The 20,387-nt window shown below is 41.6% G+C and overlaps 1 protein-coding gene across 2 annotated transcripts in view; it reads left to right on the top strand.

Moving 5' to 3' along the window:
• Positions 1-20,387, top strand: part of TDRD3 (tudor domain containing 3) — a 415,364-nt gene that overhangs the window by 246,561 nt on the left and 148,416 nt on the right. For both annotated transcript variants that reach the window (XM_068267832.1, XM_068267833.1), the window contains exon 5: positions 7,886-8,027. In XM_068267832.1, coding sequence (XP_068123933.1) covers positions 7,886-8,027 — 142 coding nt within the window. The remainder of the gene's footprint in view (positions 1-7,885; positions 8,028-20,387) is intronic.

The following is a 20,387-nucleotide window of genomic DNA, read 5'->3' on the forward strand; positions in this document are numbered from 1 at the left end:
CTTTTGCGGCAATTACAGCCTCAATGCTCCGAGGTATTGATTCATACAGATTGTGAATAGTTTTCAAAGGAATTTTTACCCATTCTTCAGTTAAAACACCCTCCAGTTCTTTTAGAGATAATGGCGGCGGAAATCGACTTCTTACTTGAATCTCTAAAAACGACCATAACTGCTCAATAATGTTGAGGTCTGGGGATTGTGGTGGCCAGATGAGATGCTCAACTTCATTAGAATGTTCCTTGTGCCATTCTTTAACGATTCTAGCTGTATAGATTGGAGCATTATCATTTTGAAAGATGGCATTCCCCTCCGGAAACAGTTCTTGAACCATTGGATGAACTTGGTCGTCCAAAATTCCTAAATAGTCTCGGCTGTTAATTCTTCCATGAAGGGAAATCATTGGCCCTGAGGATTTCCAAGAAATAGCACTCCAGATCATCACAGAACACCCGCCATGTTTTACGGTTGGGAGAAGGCAGTCTGGGTGAAATGCTTCTTTCGGCTGTCTCCAAACGTACACTTGATGATTCGTCAGAGAAAATCACATTTTTCCACTGCTCAAGGGTCCAATTCTGTTGGTTTCTACATCACTCTAAACGCTTTGAAACATTTGTCTTTGAGAGCAGAGGTTTTCTAATTGCAGTGGATGTAAATGTGTACAGTGCTCTCACTCTGTAACAAATACTAACTAGCTGTATATGGCAATTATCTAGCGAAAATACCCATAGATAGATACAGCACATGCAATACTAATCTCTATATCTCTGACATAAAGTCCAGAAGTGCTGCTAGTTGTAATCCTGCTAGTTATAGTCCAACTCCCTCCTCCAGTGTGTCACAGAATCAGGATTTTATACTTCCAAAAGTTCCACGAATATGAATACCACAGTTTAACGATTATACTCTCACCAATGTCCAAGGGCTGATAACAGATATATCAGCAAGATCGCTCATATGCAGGTGTCAGCTTTCCCGGCAGGCTTCCCCCTGTATGCAACTCAGAAGAACGGAAAGCACATAGCGTAATACAGTTTGAACGCAGCTGTCATGAACACTTCCTCCACCAGTGAGAGCCCTGAAAGTATATTGACTGCCTCCGTATTAGTGCAACCACATGCAGCCCGTGTCAAGCAAAAGTAAACACTTAAGCGCTCACCAGATATCCAGGCTGACCCTATGAAGACCAGCTTTTTCGCTTGTGCTGTCGCTTTATACAAGAACTCTCACTTAGACCAGGTACTTCCTCCTTAAAAACTCAAGCTAGAAGCCTCCATAGCGCAATTCCGTTTAATATTAATCATAAAAAGATAAAATTGCACTCACATAGATAAAAAAGATATGCGCATATCAAAATAGACGTCCTCATCCGCTGTTAGTCATCCGCGTCTCTGCTGCCGCCGCGCCTGAGGCCACTCCCTACCGGTTTCGTCACGTATGACTCATCAGGGGCTTGGCCTGGCATTGGCAGGGAGACGCTTTACACACTCAGCTATGCAAATTACTTTCTTCACAAGGCGACTCCACTACGAGCGCCGTGATGTAATAGGTTGACCTCTTACTGATCATACTAAACACATTAAATAAACATAATGAGAACAATTATTTAGACAAAAGAAGGGAGAAACTTGAAAGGTTATTAACCTATATCCTTGGGCAGTGTTATTTTGGATTACTATACACGCCCACCAGAAGCTCGTACGTCTCTCTAAGGGCCCGTTCAGACTGCACGCGTTTCCAGCCGCGTTTTGGAAACGCGTGCGGGAGGCCGACACGCACAACATCAGACAGTGCATAGAGTGCACTGTCTGATGTTCACACTGCATGCGTTCCGGACCTGTGCGGTCCGGGAACGCATGCTGCACGCAGCTTTTACAAAAACGCCTGGCTGTCCCATTCACTTTTCAGTGATGGGATCAGCCACGCAACGCACACAAATGCGGATGGCGTGCGTTCGTACGCGTTGTAGTCCGCACGCGTTCCGCACGCATGGCCATCCGCATTTGTGATGTGAACCGGCCCTTAAAGAGACCTATCACAATGCTTGCCTAATTGCCCAGTTCGCAATAGTAATAAAGATAAAATTAAGATTAGAATTAATAAAATTGGAAATTAAAAGGAATTTAAAAAGAAGAACCTCCCTCAAAGCGCCCATTCGGACCCACACTCCTCCCAGTGATATATTGCTTGTATTTATTAGCTAATGCTGTTGTTATGTACATCCCGTGACCCACTAGATTGTGACATCCTATAATTAACCATATATATCTCACTACACCTTAACATTAGAAATTGTATAACATGAATACAGTCTATTGAGCTTGTGACGTGTACCAGTGCTCCATCCCTATGTATCAGTCTTTTACTGGTCAATCAATCGATAATTCCTACCTTATATCATAGTGTATTTATTTATTTGGTGTCGACCCCTAGTGAGCATAGACCAGCCTTTCTCAACCTTTTTACCCTGGAGGAACCCTGCAAATAACTTTTGGATCGCAAGGAACCCCTGTAAACAATTTTTTGATCTCGAGGAACTCCTGCATTTATTTTGCAGGAGGCATGGTCTTTAAAAGTATGTGTGGCTGTTTATTTCACTACTCCCTATTACACTGCCACTCATTATACTGTCTCCTGAGCCCCCAGTTTAGCGCTTCTTGTTACAGTACCACCTATTATAGTGAGCTCTATTATACTTCCACCACAATGGGGGAAAATGCCAAGGAACCCCTGCAGAGTCCTCAAGGAACCCTGGGGTTCCTGAGAACCCTGGTTGAGAAAGCCTGGCATAGACAAATGAGCATAGACAAACGTCACATGCCCAAGCCCCAAATCAATTATGTGTGTGTGTGTGTGTGTGTGTATATATATATATATATATATATATATATATATATATATATATATATATATATATATATATATATATATATATATATATATATATATATATATATATATATATAAATAGGAACATGACAGTAAACACCTACCCCTCTCTCTGTTTTATTTTTCAATGCTCAGCTTGCTTATTAAATGCCCTGATAAGAATCTCCGACTGAGCATGAGTCATTATAGCTGAGTCTGTCTTCTCAGATGTCTTTTCAAGCCCAAGCCTTCCCCCTTGTGGCTCTGCTGTAATGACTCGGCTGTAATGATTCCTGAGCAAAGCCAGACTGAATGCTCAGTCAGGGATTTTATCAGGGCTGATAAGAAGCAAGCTGAGCAGTGAAAGATAAAACAGAGAGCAGAGTAGGGGTTTTCTCTAATGTTCCCACTGATATATATGGTAAAATACATGAGGGTGCTTTATTTCTAGTTCACTTTAAAGCTTTCCAAGATCATTACAGCACAACAAGTTTTGCCGACCGAGGTCAAAAGTAGTGCACTTAGCTCAAGCGAGATAACGCTATTAAGCGCTCCTAATGGGTTAATGAATACTGTTCATAAATGGTTCCTCAGTCTGTTAATAGATTAGCAAAGTACACTATATGATTAGAGACTATCATCAATGTCCCTTCCTCGTGGCCCGATCAACTTTGGATCACATACACATGCTGCAACAAACATTGGAAAAGAGATTTAAAAACAATATTGTTTTGCAATATCTTTTTAGTAAATCCAAAATACAAGCAAGCTTTGCATGTAGTCCAAAATTATAAAATAACAACTAATTTGAGGATGGTGGTGTTATTAAAAGAGTCTTGTGAATATAATTGCACTAGCAATGGCTAACATTAATGGTAAAATGTAAGATCCATTTTAAGTACAAGAGGTCCCATACTTACAAACAGAGCTGTGGAGTCAGAGTTCAGGAGTCGGATCAATTTTTTGGTACACGGAGTCAGTGGTTTTATAAACTGAGCAGTTGGGTGAATTTTGTACCAACTCCGCAGCCCTGGGAAGTATAAGACAAAGTATAAGACTAAGGAGCCTGAGTTGAAGCAATTTTGGATACCTGGAGTCAGTGGTTTCATAAACTAAGTCAGTTTTTGACAAATGGTGTAGAGAGTTTCCATTCCCAGCTAATGAGGATTGGTTTGTAATTTTGCAGGCATTTTTATTGGTTTCTAAGCGCTTTGTGATTTGAAAAGCTCTTGCTCATGTAATGCTATGTGTGTGATCCCACTTGGATGTGATTTTCTAAAAATCACCCATAGCATTACATTAGCTGTTTAATAAATGGCAGATGAAATTCAATGTTGAAAAATGTAAAGTCATGCATTTTGGTCGTACCAATGGTCTAGCACCATACAAAATAAATGGGATACAGTTGGGGACATCAAACTTGGAGAAGGACTTAGGAGTTAAATCGACAACAAGTTAAATAATCGTACTCAATGCCAAGCCGCTGCAGCTAAAGCAAACAAAATTTTGGGATGCAATAAAAGGGAAATAAAAACTCGAGATGCTAGCATAATATTGCCCCTGTTTAACTCTCTAGTAAGGCCACATCTGGAATCTGGAATTCAGTTCTGGGCACCACATTACAAAAAAGATATTGCAGTTTTAGAACAGGTGCAGAGACGAGCAACAAAATTGATACGTGGGATGAAAGGTCTCGCTTACCAAAAAAGGTTAGATAAACTGGGTTTATTTAGTCTAGAGAAAAGACGCCTTAGAGGGGATCTAATTAACATGTATAAATACATCAGAGGGCAATATAATAGCTTGGCGGATGAGCTTTTTGTCCCTAGGCCTTCTCAAAGGACTAGAGGACATGATCTGCGTATGGAGGAAAAACGTTTTAGCCATTTTATTTAGGAAAGGGTTCTTTACAGTAAGAGTGATTAAGATGTGGAATGCATTGCCACAGGAAGTCGTTATGGCAAACTTTATACCTGCATTTAAAGGGGGCTTAGATGCTTTCCTTGCGTTGAAAGACATTCATGGCTACAATTACAAGGTAATGCCTAATGATGTTGATCCAGGGATTTTATCTGATTGCCATCTGGAGTCGGGAAGGAATTTTTTCCCTTTTGGGGCTAATTGGACCATGCCTTGTAAGGGTTTTTTTCGCCTTCACAGGGATATGTGAGGGAGCAGGCTGGAGTTGTACTTTGTTTTTTGGTTGAACTCGATAGACGTATGTCTTTTTTCAACCAAAATAACTATGTAACTATGTTTACTTCAAGGGGTGCTGACTGTGAACAAACACGTTAATCGGGGCTTTGAGGATTATGTGGAATTGTGGTTAAACACATTGAATGTATTCCATATTGTTGATGTGTTATATAAATGCTGTAAGACACGGTGTAACTTGCTATCAATAAACATTGAGTTAAAGTAAATACATTCTAGTACGTATCCATACCAGATGATTAGTTGTGTCAGGTAAAGTGAACTGCTAACTACTAACACGAGATAGTGAATTGGTGATCCAGTAAGGTGCTGTAATCTGAGAGTACTTATATGCAGGTAACTGTAGCCTTATTGTGGTACCGAACAATATTTTATTACCCCTGTGCATTTTTATTACTTCATTCTTGTAGGTGACTACTGCTGCATGTTTTTGATCTAGATAGGCGTTTCCATCTTACCTGTATTGTGATAATTATGGACAGCAGCATGGCAAGACTGGATCAGTCAAAATCCGTCTGATCAGTCTGACGACAGCTTGTACTCACGTGCAACTGTCGTCAGAACGACCGCCCCGCGAGTAGGTCTTACGACCCGTAGTTTTAAAAAGTCCGGCCTGTGTACGCGCCTTTAGTCTTTCTCTGTACAGTGATCTCACCTTGTTATCCAAGTTATTTCCTTTGATATGCAAACACATTCCATAGGTGCCTTTCTGGGAATTTGTTTGTACAAACTGTTTAGCAGCATGTTTTATACTATAGAGGATGGATACTAAAGACATAATAAGTAGGTATTGAAGGGGGGGGGGGGGGCGGCACCTCTACTCACATGTTAAATAATGATCATTCCAACTGACAGCAAGTTAATGAATATCTGTGTGTACATAGCTTAAAGAGGAACTGTAGTGAAAATAACATAATGAATAAAATGTGTTACGTTTTACAATATTTATTTATTATTTAGTGCCCATTGTAAAATCTTTCTTTTTACTGATTTATGTTCTGAAATGTATCACTCGTTGTGGCATCTTTTGTTCTGCTAGGTGATTTCTGTGAGTGTTCTATGTATAAAGGGATATGCTGCTTGCTTGGCATTTGGAAAAAGCCATTATGTCCCACAATGCAACAAGGTTCACAGACTGTAAACTGTCAGGACGCTGTGGGAGGGGTTTCAAAACACACACACACACACACACACACACACACTCTTTCTTTAAATCGAACTGTATACACATCAAATTTTCTGTGTTTTTTTTTTTTGGGGGGGGGGGGGGGGAGAGTGACTGAATTGGCCAGAAGTCTATTGCACAAACCTATCACATGGGTCATAATATTGACTTTTACTGGCACATCAAGGAGGGAAATTGCTTTGCCACATTTGTGGCAGTCTGTGTGTGTGTGCTCGCCTTTTGTCACATAAAAATGCCTCATCGGTTCAATGTTTGCAGAAGAAAGATAAAATTGCTTCCTTTGAACACAGGACAAAAATAATCTAAACAGGCAGTGACTGTATCTCCTTATCAGTTTCTCATGTTTTTTTATTGTGTGGTTATAATCTGGTTGCCTCTCTTATTTCTGGTAGAAACAAAAGGGAAGACAATCGAAAGCCCAATATAGTGTAGTATGTTTAGTATAGGAACAAAGAGTAATAGTAAGTGAACTACTCTCAAAGATGGGTTACCTCGAAGGCAACCACTGGATGAACAAACAGGGAAAATGACCTGTCCTCACTCAGGCTAAAGCTGGCCACTAACGGTCCAATTTCTAGTGAAAAATCGTTCGAGCGATCAGAAATTCTGATCGGACGAAAAATCGTTCACTACACCATCAACTAACCAATCATTGCTTCCTATCTATCACGACCACCAAGAAAATTCAAATTTTCGTTCGACGAAAATTCATTCGGGCGACATTTTTTTCACTCGTTCGTAATCGATTGTGTCCACCAATGGAGATTATTTACAACCAATCCGATCAGAATTTCTGATCGCTCAAATGATTTTTCGCTAGAAATTGGACCGTTCGTGGCCAGCTTAAGAAGTCACTCTCTGTAGATGTAGAAAAAGGGCGAGGGAACACCCATCCACCTGGGGGGGGGGGGGGGGGTAGAGACTGAGATGGCTTACAAAACAATAGGTATCAAATAAGAACAGTTGTTTATTTCTTACTCCTAAAAACTTTTTAGGAGTAAGAAATAAATGAATGTTCTTGTTTGATAATCCCCACTCCCCCCTCCATTTTAAACCGTTTGTAACACATTTTACACTGCACTCTCGTCTCGGTTTACACAAAGACTCTTTTATTTCTGCTTTTATATTTAAAAAAAAGCTTTGTCCTAAAAGCAGTGGTTCAACATTCAGTTGTATGATTTTTACCATTCACACAGTGTTTTGTAACTGCCCTAGACCTCTGTTGCTTTTGCAGTATTATTCAGTTCTGTATTTTATTGTTGGCAATGTCTAGCATCACTGGATGTGTCAGAGCTATTTGTTCATTTTTTTCCACTCAGCACTCTGCTTGTATGCGGTGGAGGTTTCACCATATGTTCTCATCAAATAATTTCATTGACCTTTGTGATTGATTCTGATACCTTTCCAGGCACATTGCAAAGGAAAACTTAAATGATTCTGCCCAGTTTGCTAATTGAGAAATTGCTGCGTACAGAGAGCCACGTGCCTCTGTTTTCATAAACAGTCTCTCATTTGTGCTTTGCTTTTCAAAGTAAATTATAATTGATTATTGTAATTCTTGGCCGAACCTTTGGAAATCTAACATACTAATTGTGTTTTACATCTCTCCTTTCCTTTTAGCTTGAACACTCCACCTGGCACCAAAGTAAAGCTATTAGGAACTGTTGAAGTGAAAAATGGATGCTTGCTTCTAGATGACACCAACACTGTCGTGCTTGGAGGTGAAGTGGAGGCACTCATAGAGAAATGGGAGCTGCAGAGGGTGAGGTTATCACAAATCACTTTGAGCACTTGTTGTTGGCTGTGCTACTAAATTGACTCCTCCAGGCGAAGAATAAGCATCCTTTTGGAAGTGTGCATCTATTATTTCCTCACAATACTGTGTACCTGTTTTCTCCAAGCTGCTAGAATGAGCAGCAGCCATTTACGTCAGTCAGGGTCATAACGCAGAGATGTAGCCCGTTACCTCAAAGTCTGTCCTACATAGTTTTGCAGTTAAGGTTTTAAATCTTGTTTACAGAAGGAAACAGAATTTGCAGTCAAGATATTGTGCATATCTGTATAGTTATGCAGACTTCTGGAAGAAAATGTACTTGCCTGCATATATATAGCAATGAGACACAACTTTAACCTTGCACAGACTTCTTCCTCAATGGACTCTTTTCTTGCTTCTTCTTCCACTGCCCTATCTTATAATGACCTGGCATGTATTCCAGATTGTCGGTACTGACATTCTTTGGGTTTCAGAGCAGGCTTGTAGCTGCCTAAGTTGCACAGGTCTTGTGATTCAAGTGACTGTAGAGCACTCACAGGAAACATCCAGCCTATGGTGGCATTGCACGTTCCCTTTTATATTGCTGCAGTAAGAAAGGATTTAGTAGAAACCTGCCTATTCTGTCAGCAAAACAAAGAGAAATGTGCATTACTTAGGAGCTGTCAGCTATACTATCTCAGAAAAAAAAACCCACATATATTAGTAGATAAATACTTGCTCTACTTACATAACATATGTATTGCACTGTCCACATTTTGATTTCAGTGGGTTTTATATAGTAAATAAAGAGAATTCTGTTTCTGTCAGTTTCCATTTTGGAATCCCTGTGTCTGAAGCCAATCATGTTGTCATTTCTTCCCTTACTCTGTTTTCGTTTTTCTTTCTGATTTAGTTTGCTCACCCTCCTCCCAGTCTTCAGACAACTAGCTCTGCAGTAAGAAGTGCATAGTCACAAATCATTGTGTGACTTTGCAGACCTGGTTTAGTTGTATGAAGCGAATTTCAGCTGAGTCAGCTTCTCAGCAAAAGAAATATTGGCCAATCAGAGAGGAACAGAGGTGTGGGAGGGGAGAAAGGGAGTTAAAGGAGTCATCAGGAAAAATAGTCAAAAGGAGCTTGGAATACCAAGCACGGAGACCGGGACAGCAGCAGGGAGCGGAGTGGTCGACGTGGGACAGATGTCCGCAAGGAGCTGGAGAAAGCCCCAGATGAGTAAAGCTCATTTTCACTATTTTTCCTGATAACTCAGCCAATCAGGTAGCATTAGTTACAGTGGTGTGAAAAACGATTTGCCCCCTTCCTGATTTCTTATTCTTTTGCATGTTTGTCACACTTAAATGTTTCTGCTCATCAAAAACCGTCAACTATTAGTCAAAGATAACCTAATTGAACACAAAATGCAGTTTTAAATGATGGTTTTTATTATTAGTGAGAAAAAAAAAACTCCAAATCTACATGGCCCTGTGTGGAAAAGTGATTGCCCCCCCTTGTTAAAAAATAACTTAAAGGTAGTTTATTACACCTGAGTTCAATTTCTGTAGTCACCCCCAGGCCTGATTACTGCCACACCTGTTTCAATCAAGAAATCACTTAAATAGGAGCTATCTGACACAGAGAAGTAGACCAAAAGCACCTCAAAAGCTAGACATCATGCCAAGATCCAAAGAAATTCAGGAACAAATGAGAACAAAAGTACTGTAATTGAAATCTATCAGTCTGGTAAAGGTTACAAAGCCATTTCTAAAGCTTTGGGACTCCAGCGAACCACAGTGAGAGCCATTATCCACAAATGGCAAACACATGGAACAGTGATGAACCTTCCCAGGAGTGGCCGGCCGACCAAAATTACCCCAAGAGCGCAGAGAAAACTCATCCGAGAGGCCACAAAAGACCCCAGGACAACATCTAAAGAACTGCAGGCCTCACTTTCCTCAATTAAGGTCAGTGTTCACGACTCCACCATAAGAAAGAGACTGGGCAAAAACTGCCTGCATGGAAGATATCCAAGGCGCAAACCACTTTTAAGCAAAAAGAACATTAAGGCTCGTCTCAATTTTGCTAAAAAAAACATCTCAATGATTGCCAAGACTTTTGGGAAAATACCTTGTGGACCGACGAGACAAAAGTTGAACTTTTTGGAAGGTGCGTGTCTCGTTACATCTGGCGTAGAAGTAACACAGCATTTCAGCAGAAGAACATCATACCAACAGTAAAATATGGTGGTGGTAGTGTGATGGTCTGGGGTTGTTTTGCTGCTTCAGGACCTGGAAGGCATGCTGTGATAGATGGAACCATGAATCCTACTGAGAATGTCCGGCCATCTGTTCGTCAACTCAAGCTGAAGCGATCTTGGGTGCTGCAACAAGACAATGACCCAAAACACACTAGCAAATTCACCTCTGAATGGCTGAAGAAAAACAAAATGAAGACTTTGGAGAGGCCTAGTCAAAGTCCTGACCTGAATCCTATTGAGATGTTGTGGCATGGCCTTAAAAAGGCGGTTCATGCTAGAGAACCCTCAAATAAAGCTAAATTACAACAATTCTGCAAAGATGAGTGGGCCAAAATTCCTCCAGAGCGCTGTAAAAGACTTGTTGCAAGTTATCACAAATGCTTGATTGCAGTTATTGCTGCTAAGGGTGGCCCAACCAGTTATTAGGTTCAGGGGGCAATTTCTTTTTCACACAGGGTCATGTAGGTTTTGAGTTTTTTTTCTCACTAAATAATAAAAAACATCATTTAAAACTGCATTTTGTGTTCAATTATGCTATCTTTGACTAATAGTTAACGTTTTTTGATGAGCAGAAACATTGAAGTGTGACAAACATGCAAAAGAATAAGAAATCAGGAAGGGGGCAAATAGTTTTTCACACCACTGTATGTCTGAGGGGAAAAGGGAAGGAAGGTAAAGAAGAAAAAAAAAAACAGCATGCACTGTATTTTCTCTTTTGCGACAGATGTACCAAATAAGAACCAGGGGACCCTGGTAAATGATATTCTATTGAGAAAAATATTGAGTGACTTTTAACTTTTGGATTGCCTGGTTAGCATCCTTATTATTTGTTTACCAGATAAAAATAGAGAATTAATTTTTTTTATATTATGCCTAACAGTTAATCTTTGAATTGTGATTATATTCCCAAAACGAACATTTCAGTAACTACTCCAAGGTACATAAAAGAACAATTGAAAGCATTCCTACACTTTCCCTGTGTGTAAAAACATTTACTTTCACTGCAGAGATCAGTACAGGCTTGCTTACCTTTGGCTAATCAGAAAATGTAATAATTGTCATCCAGGAGACACTCTGTGTCTCAATTCTGCACCCTCCTTCTGCTGAATAAACACATCACCACTTCAGCAGAAAAGGAGAGGTGGGGGCAGAGTGAAGACACAGGCAGAGAGATTCTTTCTGGCAAGGGTTACATTTGCCAATTAGCCAGAATTAAGAAAGCCTGTACTGTTCTCTGCAGTTAAAACAAATGTTTTTATACACAGTTAATGCTTGGGAATGCTTTTAAATTTTCTTTTATGTACCTAAGAGTAGTAACTGAAATTTAAGTTTTCAGTGTATAATCCCACTTTAAAGGACAACTGTAGTAAGGAGTATATGGAGACTGCCATATTTATTTCCTTGTAAACAATACCAGTTGACTGGCTATCCTGCTGATCCTCTGCCTCTGCCATAGACCCCGAACAAGCATGCAGCAGATCAGGCGTTTCTGACATTTTTGTCAGATCTGACAAGATTAACTGCAGGCTTGTTTCTGATGTGATTCAAACACTACTGCAGTCAGGTAGACCAGCAGGGCTGCCAGGCAACTGGTATTGATTAAAAGCCACTTATTGAGATCTTCCATCTGCTGCTATTGACTCATTTGATTGTCTGATTTTCAGCCGAAATCAATCTGCCAGACTGGCCACAGACTCAATTCCTAGCAGATTCAATCAGAGTGATGGAATCAGCTGGATATCGATGGGAAAATCCATAAGTGTATGGCTACCTTTAGAGTATGCTTGCTACATACTAAAGATTCACTTATTACTGTCATAACAGCAGCAGTTGCCAAGATAGTTTAGATTAGTAAGTTGCACATGACATGCTTAAACTGACCCGCTTCTGGTTTCAGAAGTAATGGTTCCGTCCCCTGTCATCCCATTACTACTCAGCTGACTGTGTGACTTTCCTTAGAGCTATAGCACTCAGCAAGTTTTCCTCACAGCAGCCTATGCTGTCAGATTAGCTTTGAACCTTTGCCAGTTGCAGCTTTCTTGCAGTGCAGTGTCCCTATGTGATTACAAATTATTCTCAGCACGGAAAGCACATTTTTCCATGGATACTGTGCACAGCTCGTATTAGTGTGCATAAAAGTGCTTCTCTGAGTGGCTGTGAAGTTGGAACCAAAGGATTGGCATGTACATTTGATGTACAAGAACACCTGAGAACTTCATTGCACATCCAAAACACACACAAACCATCATGAAGACAAGGACATAAAAGACAGGACATACTGTACAAAAAAAAGCTGTGGTGCTGAAGTGAACTTCTTTCTTATTTAAGCTAGTGTAAAGATGTTCCTAAAAAATGTAAGAATCGCAGTTCATCTCAGCCAGTCAGTAGGTGGCGGTTCCACAACTAGGATGATTTGGCTAGATAAGAAGTTATTCAAAAGAGGAGTCCGCACACAGACCTGCAGGAGAAACTTGCAAGGATTTATCGTCCCATCAGATACACATGCAATTATGTCTGACCTGCAAGGACGACGATCGTTTCGTGGCCACTCAGGGTCCCGTTTATCAAGGCATAGGGCAGAAAGACATATACACCAACAAAGTGCAAAATACAAAATAAATAGCCATCCAAATGTCCCAGACTCGGCCCCCTGAGCGGATAATCAATCAAAAAGTCGTTACATTGGTAATGCATAAACACCCACAATGTTGACATGCAAAATGATAGGTGGATATAACCATCAATCTATTTAAGAAAACTGACCTGAATCGCTGAATAGGAACAAGGAAAAATTATTTACATGTCTCGAGTGCAGGAAATTGCTATCGGCAAGGAGTAGTCACCAGACTCTCTCAACTCGCCGCCCACCGTATGCAGAGAGGAGGCAAGGGGGGCGTGTTGGCAAGTGAGGCAACGTCAGATTGTGATCAGCTAATAGAGGCGAAGCGCAATCTGTCGTACACACCGCCACATCACATCCGGTACCGCATCTGCTCCCTATCACCCTGGCAATAACAAAGGACGCCCGACTTGTCATTCAAACAACTGGTTTGAACGACAGTTGGTCAAAAAAATCAGATGTGTGTGTATGTACTTTAAGGCTTGGTTCACATAGCATTGGATTCCTGTCATGCATGGTCACAGCAGATGCTCTGCTACTGACCAAGGCACAGAACCCTTGTTCCCAAGTCTAGTGTCCAGAATTATTGTGTACCGTGTAACGATGCATTCCGCCTACTGCAGTGGAGATAGTGGATCTATAGTAATACAAATGTACAAGCCTTCCTCTTCAATAGCAGAAAGACAGTGCTGATCAGCAGCCAGAGATCCTATTCCACAGCAATAGGTGAAAGTAGCAGTATGTCACAATCTCGGCGCTCCTGGCACTTTAAAGTTAACCAGAGACAAAGCACCCTAATGTATTTTACCATATATATTAGTGGGAACATTTGAGAAAACTCCTACCCTGCTCTCTGTTACATCCTTCACTGCTCAGCCTGTTACCAGCCCTGATAAAATCCCTGACTGAGCATTCAGTCTGGCTTTGCTCAAGAATCATTATAGCAGAGCAAGAAGGGGGTAGGCTTGGGCTTGAAAAGACATCAGAGAAGACAGACTCAGCTATAATGATTCCTGAGCAAAGCCAGACTGAATGCTCAGTCGGGGATTTTATCAGGGCTGATAACAAACAGGCTGAGCAGTGAAGGATGTAACACAGAGCAGGGTAGGTATTTTCTCAAATGTTCCTACTGGTATACAGTGGTTTGCAAAAGTATTCAGCCCCCTTGAAGTTTTCCACATTTTGTCATATTACTGCCAAGAACATGAATCAATTTTATTGGAATTCCGAGTGAAAGACCAATACAAAGTGCTGTACACGTGAGAAGTGGAATGAAAATCATACATGATTCCAAACATTTTTTACACATAAATAACTGCAAAGTGGGGTGTACGTAATTATTCAGTCCCCTTTGGTCTGAGTGCAGTCAGTTGCCCATAGACATTGCCTAATGAGTGCTAATGACTAAATAGAGTGCACCTGTGTGTAATCTAATGTCAGTACAAATACAGCTGCTCTGTGCCGGCCTCAGAGGTTGTCTAAAAGAATATTGGGAGCAACAACACCATGAAGTCTAAAGACACACCAGACAGGTCAGGGATAAAGTTATTGAGAAATGTAAAGCAGCCTTAGGCTACAAAAAGATTTCCAAAGAACATCCCACGGAGCACTGTTCAAGGGATCATTCAGAAATGGAAGGAGTATGGCACAACTGTAAACCTATCAAGACAAGGCCGTCCACCTAAACTCACAGGCCGAACAAGGAGAGCGCTGATCAGAAATGCAGTCAAGAGGCCCATGGGGACTCCGGACAAGCTGCAGAGATCTACAGCTCAGGTGGGGGAATCTGTCCATAGGACAACTATTAGTCGTGCACTGCACAAAGTTGGCCTTTATGGAAGAGTGGCAAGAAGAAAGCCATTGTTAACCGAAAAGTATAAGAAGTCCCGTTTGCAGTTTGCCACAAGCTATGTGGGGGACACAGCAAACATGTGGAAGAAGGTGCTCTGGTCAGATGAGGCCAAAATGGAACTTTTTGGCCAAAATTCAAAACGCTATGTGTGGCGGTAAACTAACACTGCACATCACTCTGAACACACCATCCCCACTGTCAAATACGGTGGGGGCAGCATTATGCTCTGGGGGTGCTTCTCTTCAGCAGGGACAGGAAAGCTGGTCAGAGTTGATAGGAAGATGGATGGAGCCAAACACAGGGCAATCTTGGAAGAAAACCTCTTGGAGTCTGCAAAAGACTTGAGACTGGGGCGGAGGTTCACCTTCCAGCAGGACAACAACCCTAAACATAAAGCCAGGGCAACAATGGAATGGTTTAAAACAAAACATATCCATGTGTTAGAATGGCCCAGTCAAAGTCCAGATCTAAATCCAATGAAGAATCTGTGGCAAGATCTGAAAACTGCTGTTCACAAACGCTGTCCATCTAATCTGACTGAGCTGGAGCTGTTTTGCAAAGAAGAATGGGCAAGGATTTCAGTCTCTAGATGTGCAAAGCTGGTAGAGACATACCCTAAAAGACTGGCAGCTGTAATTGCAGCAAAAGGTGGTTCTACAAAGTATTGACTCAGGAAGCTGAATAATTACGCACACCCCACTCTGCAGTTATTTTTTTTTAAATGTTTGGAATCATGTATGATTTTCGTCCTACTTCTCACGTGTACACCACTTTGTATTGTTCTTTCACGTGGAATTCCAGTAAAATGGATTCAGGTTTGTGGCAGTAATATGACAAAATGTGGAAAACTTCAAGGTGGCCGAATACTTTTGCAAACCACTGTATATGGTAAAATACATGAGGGTGCATCGTCTCTGGTTCACTTTAAGCATGCAGTCATCTACATGCTCAACAGACAGACAAGGGATGTCCACAACCACACATAATTGATATGGCAATCATTTTTGTGGTGCAAAATTAAAACAATTTATTCCAAAACCCTCAATAAAACAAGCAAACAGATACTCACATTCTGGGTCCTGAAAACCACAGGGACCCACATGCATAATAACGCCTTGAATACACAACACAGTGTTACTCAATCAGAGAAGTTCCCACTCTCCGTATTCCGACCGGTTTTGATGTTCCGCCATCATCAGGGGTCCCCCCTGTCAAGTGACAGGCAGCCTACTGGGCCAATCAAAGTGCAGGAGAATCGTCCTTTGAAGCCACTGAAACCGCCGGGGCTCTGGGCGGGGTCAGTGGAGCGCTGGTTAAGTTTAATGGATCGCTCGCTAAACTATCAAAGTAGAGCTTATTTTAGCAGAGCACGCTATGACTGCATAGCGTGCGCTGAGAATAATTACCAAGTGCTGCTGTCATTGAGCTGCACTGCCAGGGCCTCCTTCAGAAATTTCTGGGCCCCATACTGGACAAACCATATCCCTTTACAGTTGTACAGTACCACCATAAATAAGCCATATTTTTTATTTGCTCACCTTATCTAAAACCATTTGATGAAAGGTTTGGTGTCCCTTTTGCTTTTTTAATAGTAGAGCTAGTCAGCCAGTGAGATGCAGACTAGCATGCAGAGTGAATGGAGATTATATGTAGCTTTGAATTGGGACACATTACTGTATTTTTTGAAGTATAAGATGCACTTTTTCTTTCTTCAGACTGTGGAGAAAAAGTGAGTGCAGTCTTACATTCCAAATCTGTGGTAAAAAGCCGTGCAGAGTGCGCAGGGAAGCGCTTACGTATCCAACCGCCGCACGTTTACCATCTGCCCAGTTTGCCCCACTCCTGCGTAAAGTCTGGCTTCCTCTCACTGCATTTCCTGGCGACATACTTCAGAGTAGACATCAGTTCAACAGTGACCTGCCGTGACAGTAAGCATTGCCCAATTACAGCGGTTGGAGTATATGCAAGAGGGGGCAGATGATAAATTAGCGGCGGCCAGTGTATAGGGAGAAGGGTGTAACTATAGGGGATGGGGAAGGCAAAGGTTACCTATACGGGGGGGGGGGGGGAGGAGTAGAGGTTATCTATACAATGTGAGGAAGGTTGGGGCTAAGGCTACTTATACTGGGGGAGCTGCAAAGGCAGGGATTAGTGTAGTGTAGCTTTGAGACAGTTTGGGAGCACAAGGTCCATAGGTGCACAAGGTTTAGGTTTTGTTTTTTCCTGGTTGTTGCACTCTAAACATAGATGGGTCTTGTAGTCCGGAGCGTCTTATATTCTGAAACATATGGTAAATGCACATCCTGCAAGTTTGTATTGACATAGTGCATCTAGTTTTGTTAATAAATGTGTGTTAGCCAGAATTATTAGCATGATGTCAGCTCTGTCCATGACTCTACCTGTTACCAGTCCGGTTTATGATTTTACGGTCTAATTAAAGCAACCCTGAAGCCAGAAAAAAATAAAGGTTTAGTTACTCACCTAAGAAGGAAGCTCTGGATCCCATAGAGCCTACAAGATCCTCTCCCCATGTCCTAGTTTCTCTGGGAAGGCTCTATGGGTTCCACAGCCTTCCCTCTTCTTAGGTTAGTATCTAAGTCTTTTTTTTCCGGTCCCATTAGGGTTGCTTTAAAGCGGTATAAAACCCTGACATAATATTCAATAAAACATGTTTTCCTACTTTTTATATGCCATATGGTTATCACATTTGCTTTTGTGCATAAGTATTATTATTCATTTAGAAATTACAAGTTCCCAAATTACACTTTTTTTTTGCTCTGAGAGCTGACTTTGCATTTTCTTCATAACTGCTTTATTCATGTTGTAATGTAAGCAGAAATGCTTTCTGAGTGTCTGACTATATTCAGGAGAGTCTGCAGTGTCAGAGAAGTGTTTCCTTAATTGTATCAAGTGAGGAATGTAAACACAAGATAACATTATCTCCAGTTTGGATGCGTCCAGCTTTCCCGGGCAGGGAGCTTGTACGTCCTGTGTTTAACTAGTTGAATGCTGTTCTTGTAAAGAAAAAAATGGTGGTAGCATATAATATGTTGTAAATAATCTTCAGGGCCCTTTTCCACTAGCAATCGCTAGCGTTCGCGCTGAACGCTAGCGATTGCGATTCAGCAAAAGAAAAAAATTCCCTGCGATTTCCCGACGTTTGCGATCGCGATTTTGCTATGCACTGCAAAAATCGTTCCTTGGCGTAATCGCGATCAAGTAAACGAATCTCGGTAGTGGAAATTACCTACCGCGATTCCTATGTTAAAAAGCAAACCATAGCGATTGTAAAATCACTAGCGGTTTGCGGTTTTGCGATTAAGCAATCGCAAACGCTGTAGTGGAAAAGGGCCCTTAGAGCAAAGAAAAAAAAGCTGAGTTTCATTCCGCTTTAAGAGTCTCCTCTTAAAACCCTAATATTCTGTACCCAGTTCAACCACCACCTGTGTGAGGATACTTAATATAGACATAGGCCCATATGCACTTCACTTTTTCTCCTGCAATTTTCCTGGGTGTTCCTTTTATGCATTGTCAATAAAATGCCCTTTAAACCACCAGCAAGCATGATAATACTCAAAATAATTCTGACAATACTTTTTAGTCTACTTTTATTACTTTTTCAATTGCTCAGTGAAAGTTGATGTCATTTATGCTTAACGTCCTTAGCGGTAACCCCGTGCCACACACAGGGTAGCCGGCGCGGAGGATCACATGGCCCCATGACTTTTTTTTTTTTTTTTAAACTGGTGCAATACACTTTAGCTAGCGGTTCGCTAGCTAAACGTATGCACAAAGTTGTTCTGGTTCCCCGCGATCGCCTGCAATTACTTCCGGGATACGTACACCCAGTGTTCCCACGCCGGCGCAGCCGCCCAATAGGCTCCAGGCTTCGCGATGACGGCAAAGGGGATTGCCGATGATGTCATCTCCGATCGTTGCCATAGCAACGCCGGAATACCGGGAAACTACGTTTTCCGCGGGATCGTGGCGAGGTATGTATAGCCGGCGACGATCGGCGGGCATGGGGGGGACTGGAGCAACCTTGCACATACGCTTAGCTAGCAAAATGCTAGCTAAAGCGTTTTAAAAAAAATTTGGGGGAAAAAAACCTCCTCGCGGACGCAGCCTCAGAAACTGCGTACCGCCAAGGGGGTTAAAGGGGCACTATGGTGAAAAATTGTAAAATTTAAAAAATGTGCAAACATATACAAACAAGAAGTACGTTTTTTTGCAGAGTAAAATGAGCCATAAATTACTTTTCTCCTATGTTGCTATGTTGCTGTCACAGTAGGTAGTAGAATTTTGACAGAAGCGACAGGTTTTGGACTAGCTTATCTCCTCATGGGGGATTCTCAGGGATTTATTTGCAAAAGCACTTAGCGAATGGCAGTTTCTACATCCAACTGCCAAAAACTGTGTAGGGAGCAGGGAAGCTGGTCAGCATCATTGTTTAAATCCTTTTTAGAGAATATCTTTATAAAGAATAAAAGCCTTGCTGAGAATCCCCTATGAAGAGATGGACTAGTCCAAAACCTGTCGCTTCTGTCAGATTTCTACTACCTACTGTAAGTGACAGCAGCATAGGAGAAAAGTAATTTATGATTACTCTGGAAAAACTACTTCTTATTTGTATATGTTTGCACATATTTTACATTTTTATTCTGGGAGGAAAACAACTGGTGTGAATATCTAAACATTCTCTTTCCAGGGCTGTAGATTGTATTTAAAGAGAGCCCGAGGTGGGTTCTAAGAACGCTATCAGCACACAGAGGCTGGGTCTGCATATACTGTCCAGCCTCTGTTGCTATACCTCTGCCCCCCAGGCCCCCCTGCGCTCTGCTTGCCCCCCATAAATCAAACGCTGAGCTAGCGACACACAGCCTGTCGCAGCCGGCTGTTTACCGTTGGAAGTGTCGCTCTCTGCTGCTCCCCCACCTCCACCATAGTGCCGCTCCCCGCCTGCTTCCCTTCCCTGATTGGAGGGAAGGGACGCGGGCGGGGACCAGTGCTATGGAGGAGGCAGGGGAGCGGCGAGACTGACACTTCCAAAGGTAAACCAGCTGCGACATGCTGTGTGTCGCTAGCTCGGCGTTTGATTTATGGGGGGCAAGCAGAGCGCAGAGGGGGCCTGGGGGGCAGCAGAATAGCAACAGAGGTTGGGCAGTATATGCAGACCCAGCCTCTGTGTGCTATTAGCATTCTTAGAACCCACCTCGCGTTTAATAGTGACACTAATTTGTGCAGTTTAAAACCAAACTCTGTGAAAACTGCCACTTTTCCGAACTGGTGAGTACAGGTTTATAAGTTAAGTTGAAATAATTATTTTATGGTAGCTGCTTCAGCAGTGGCATATGGTTACAACAATATATATACAGGGAGTGCAGAATTATTAGGCAAGTTGTATTTTTGAGGAATAATTTTATTATTGAACAACAACCATGTTCTCAATGAACACAAAAAACTCATTCATATCAAAGCTGAATATTTTTGAAAGTAGTTTTTAGTTTGTTTTTAGTTTTAGCTATTTTAGGGGGATATCTGTGTGTGTAGGTAACTATTACTGTGCATATTTATTAGGCAGCTTAACAAAAAACAAATATATACCCATTTCAATTATTTATTTTTACCAGTGAAACCAACATC

Source organism: Hyperolius riggenbachi, chromosome 2 (genome assembly GCF_040937935.1).
Source record: "Hyperolius riggenbachi isolate aHypRig1 chromosome 2, aHypRig1.pri, whole genome shotgun sequence".
NCBI classification, from domain to species: Eukaryota; Metazoa; Chordata; class Amphibia; order Anura; family Hyperoliidae; genus Hyperolius; species Hyperolius riggenbachi.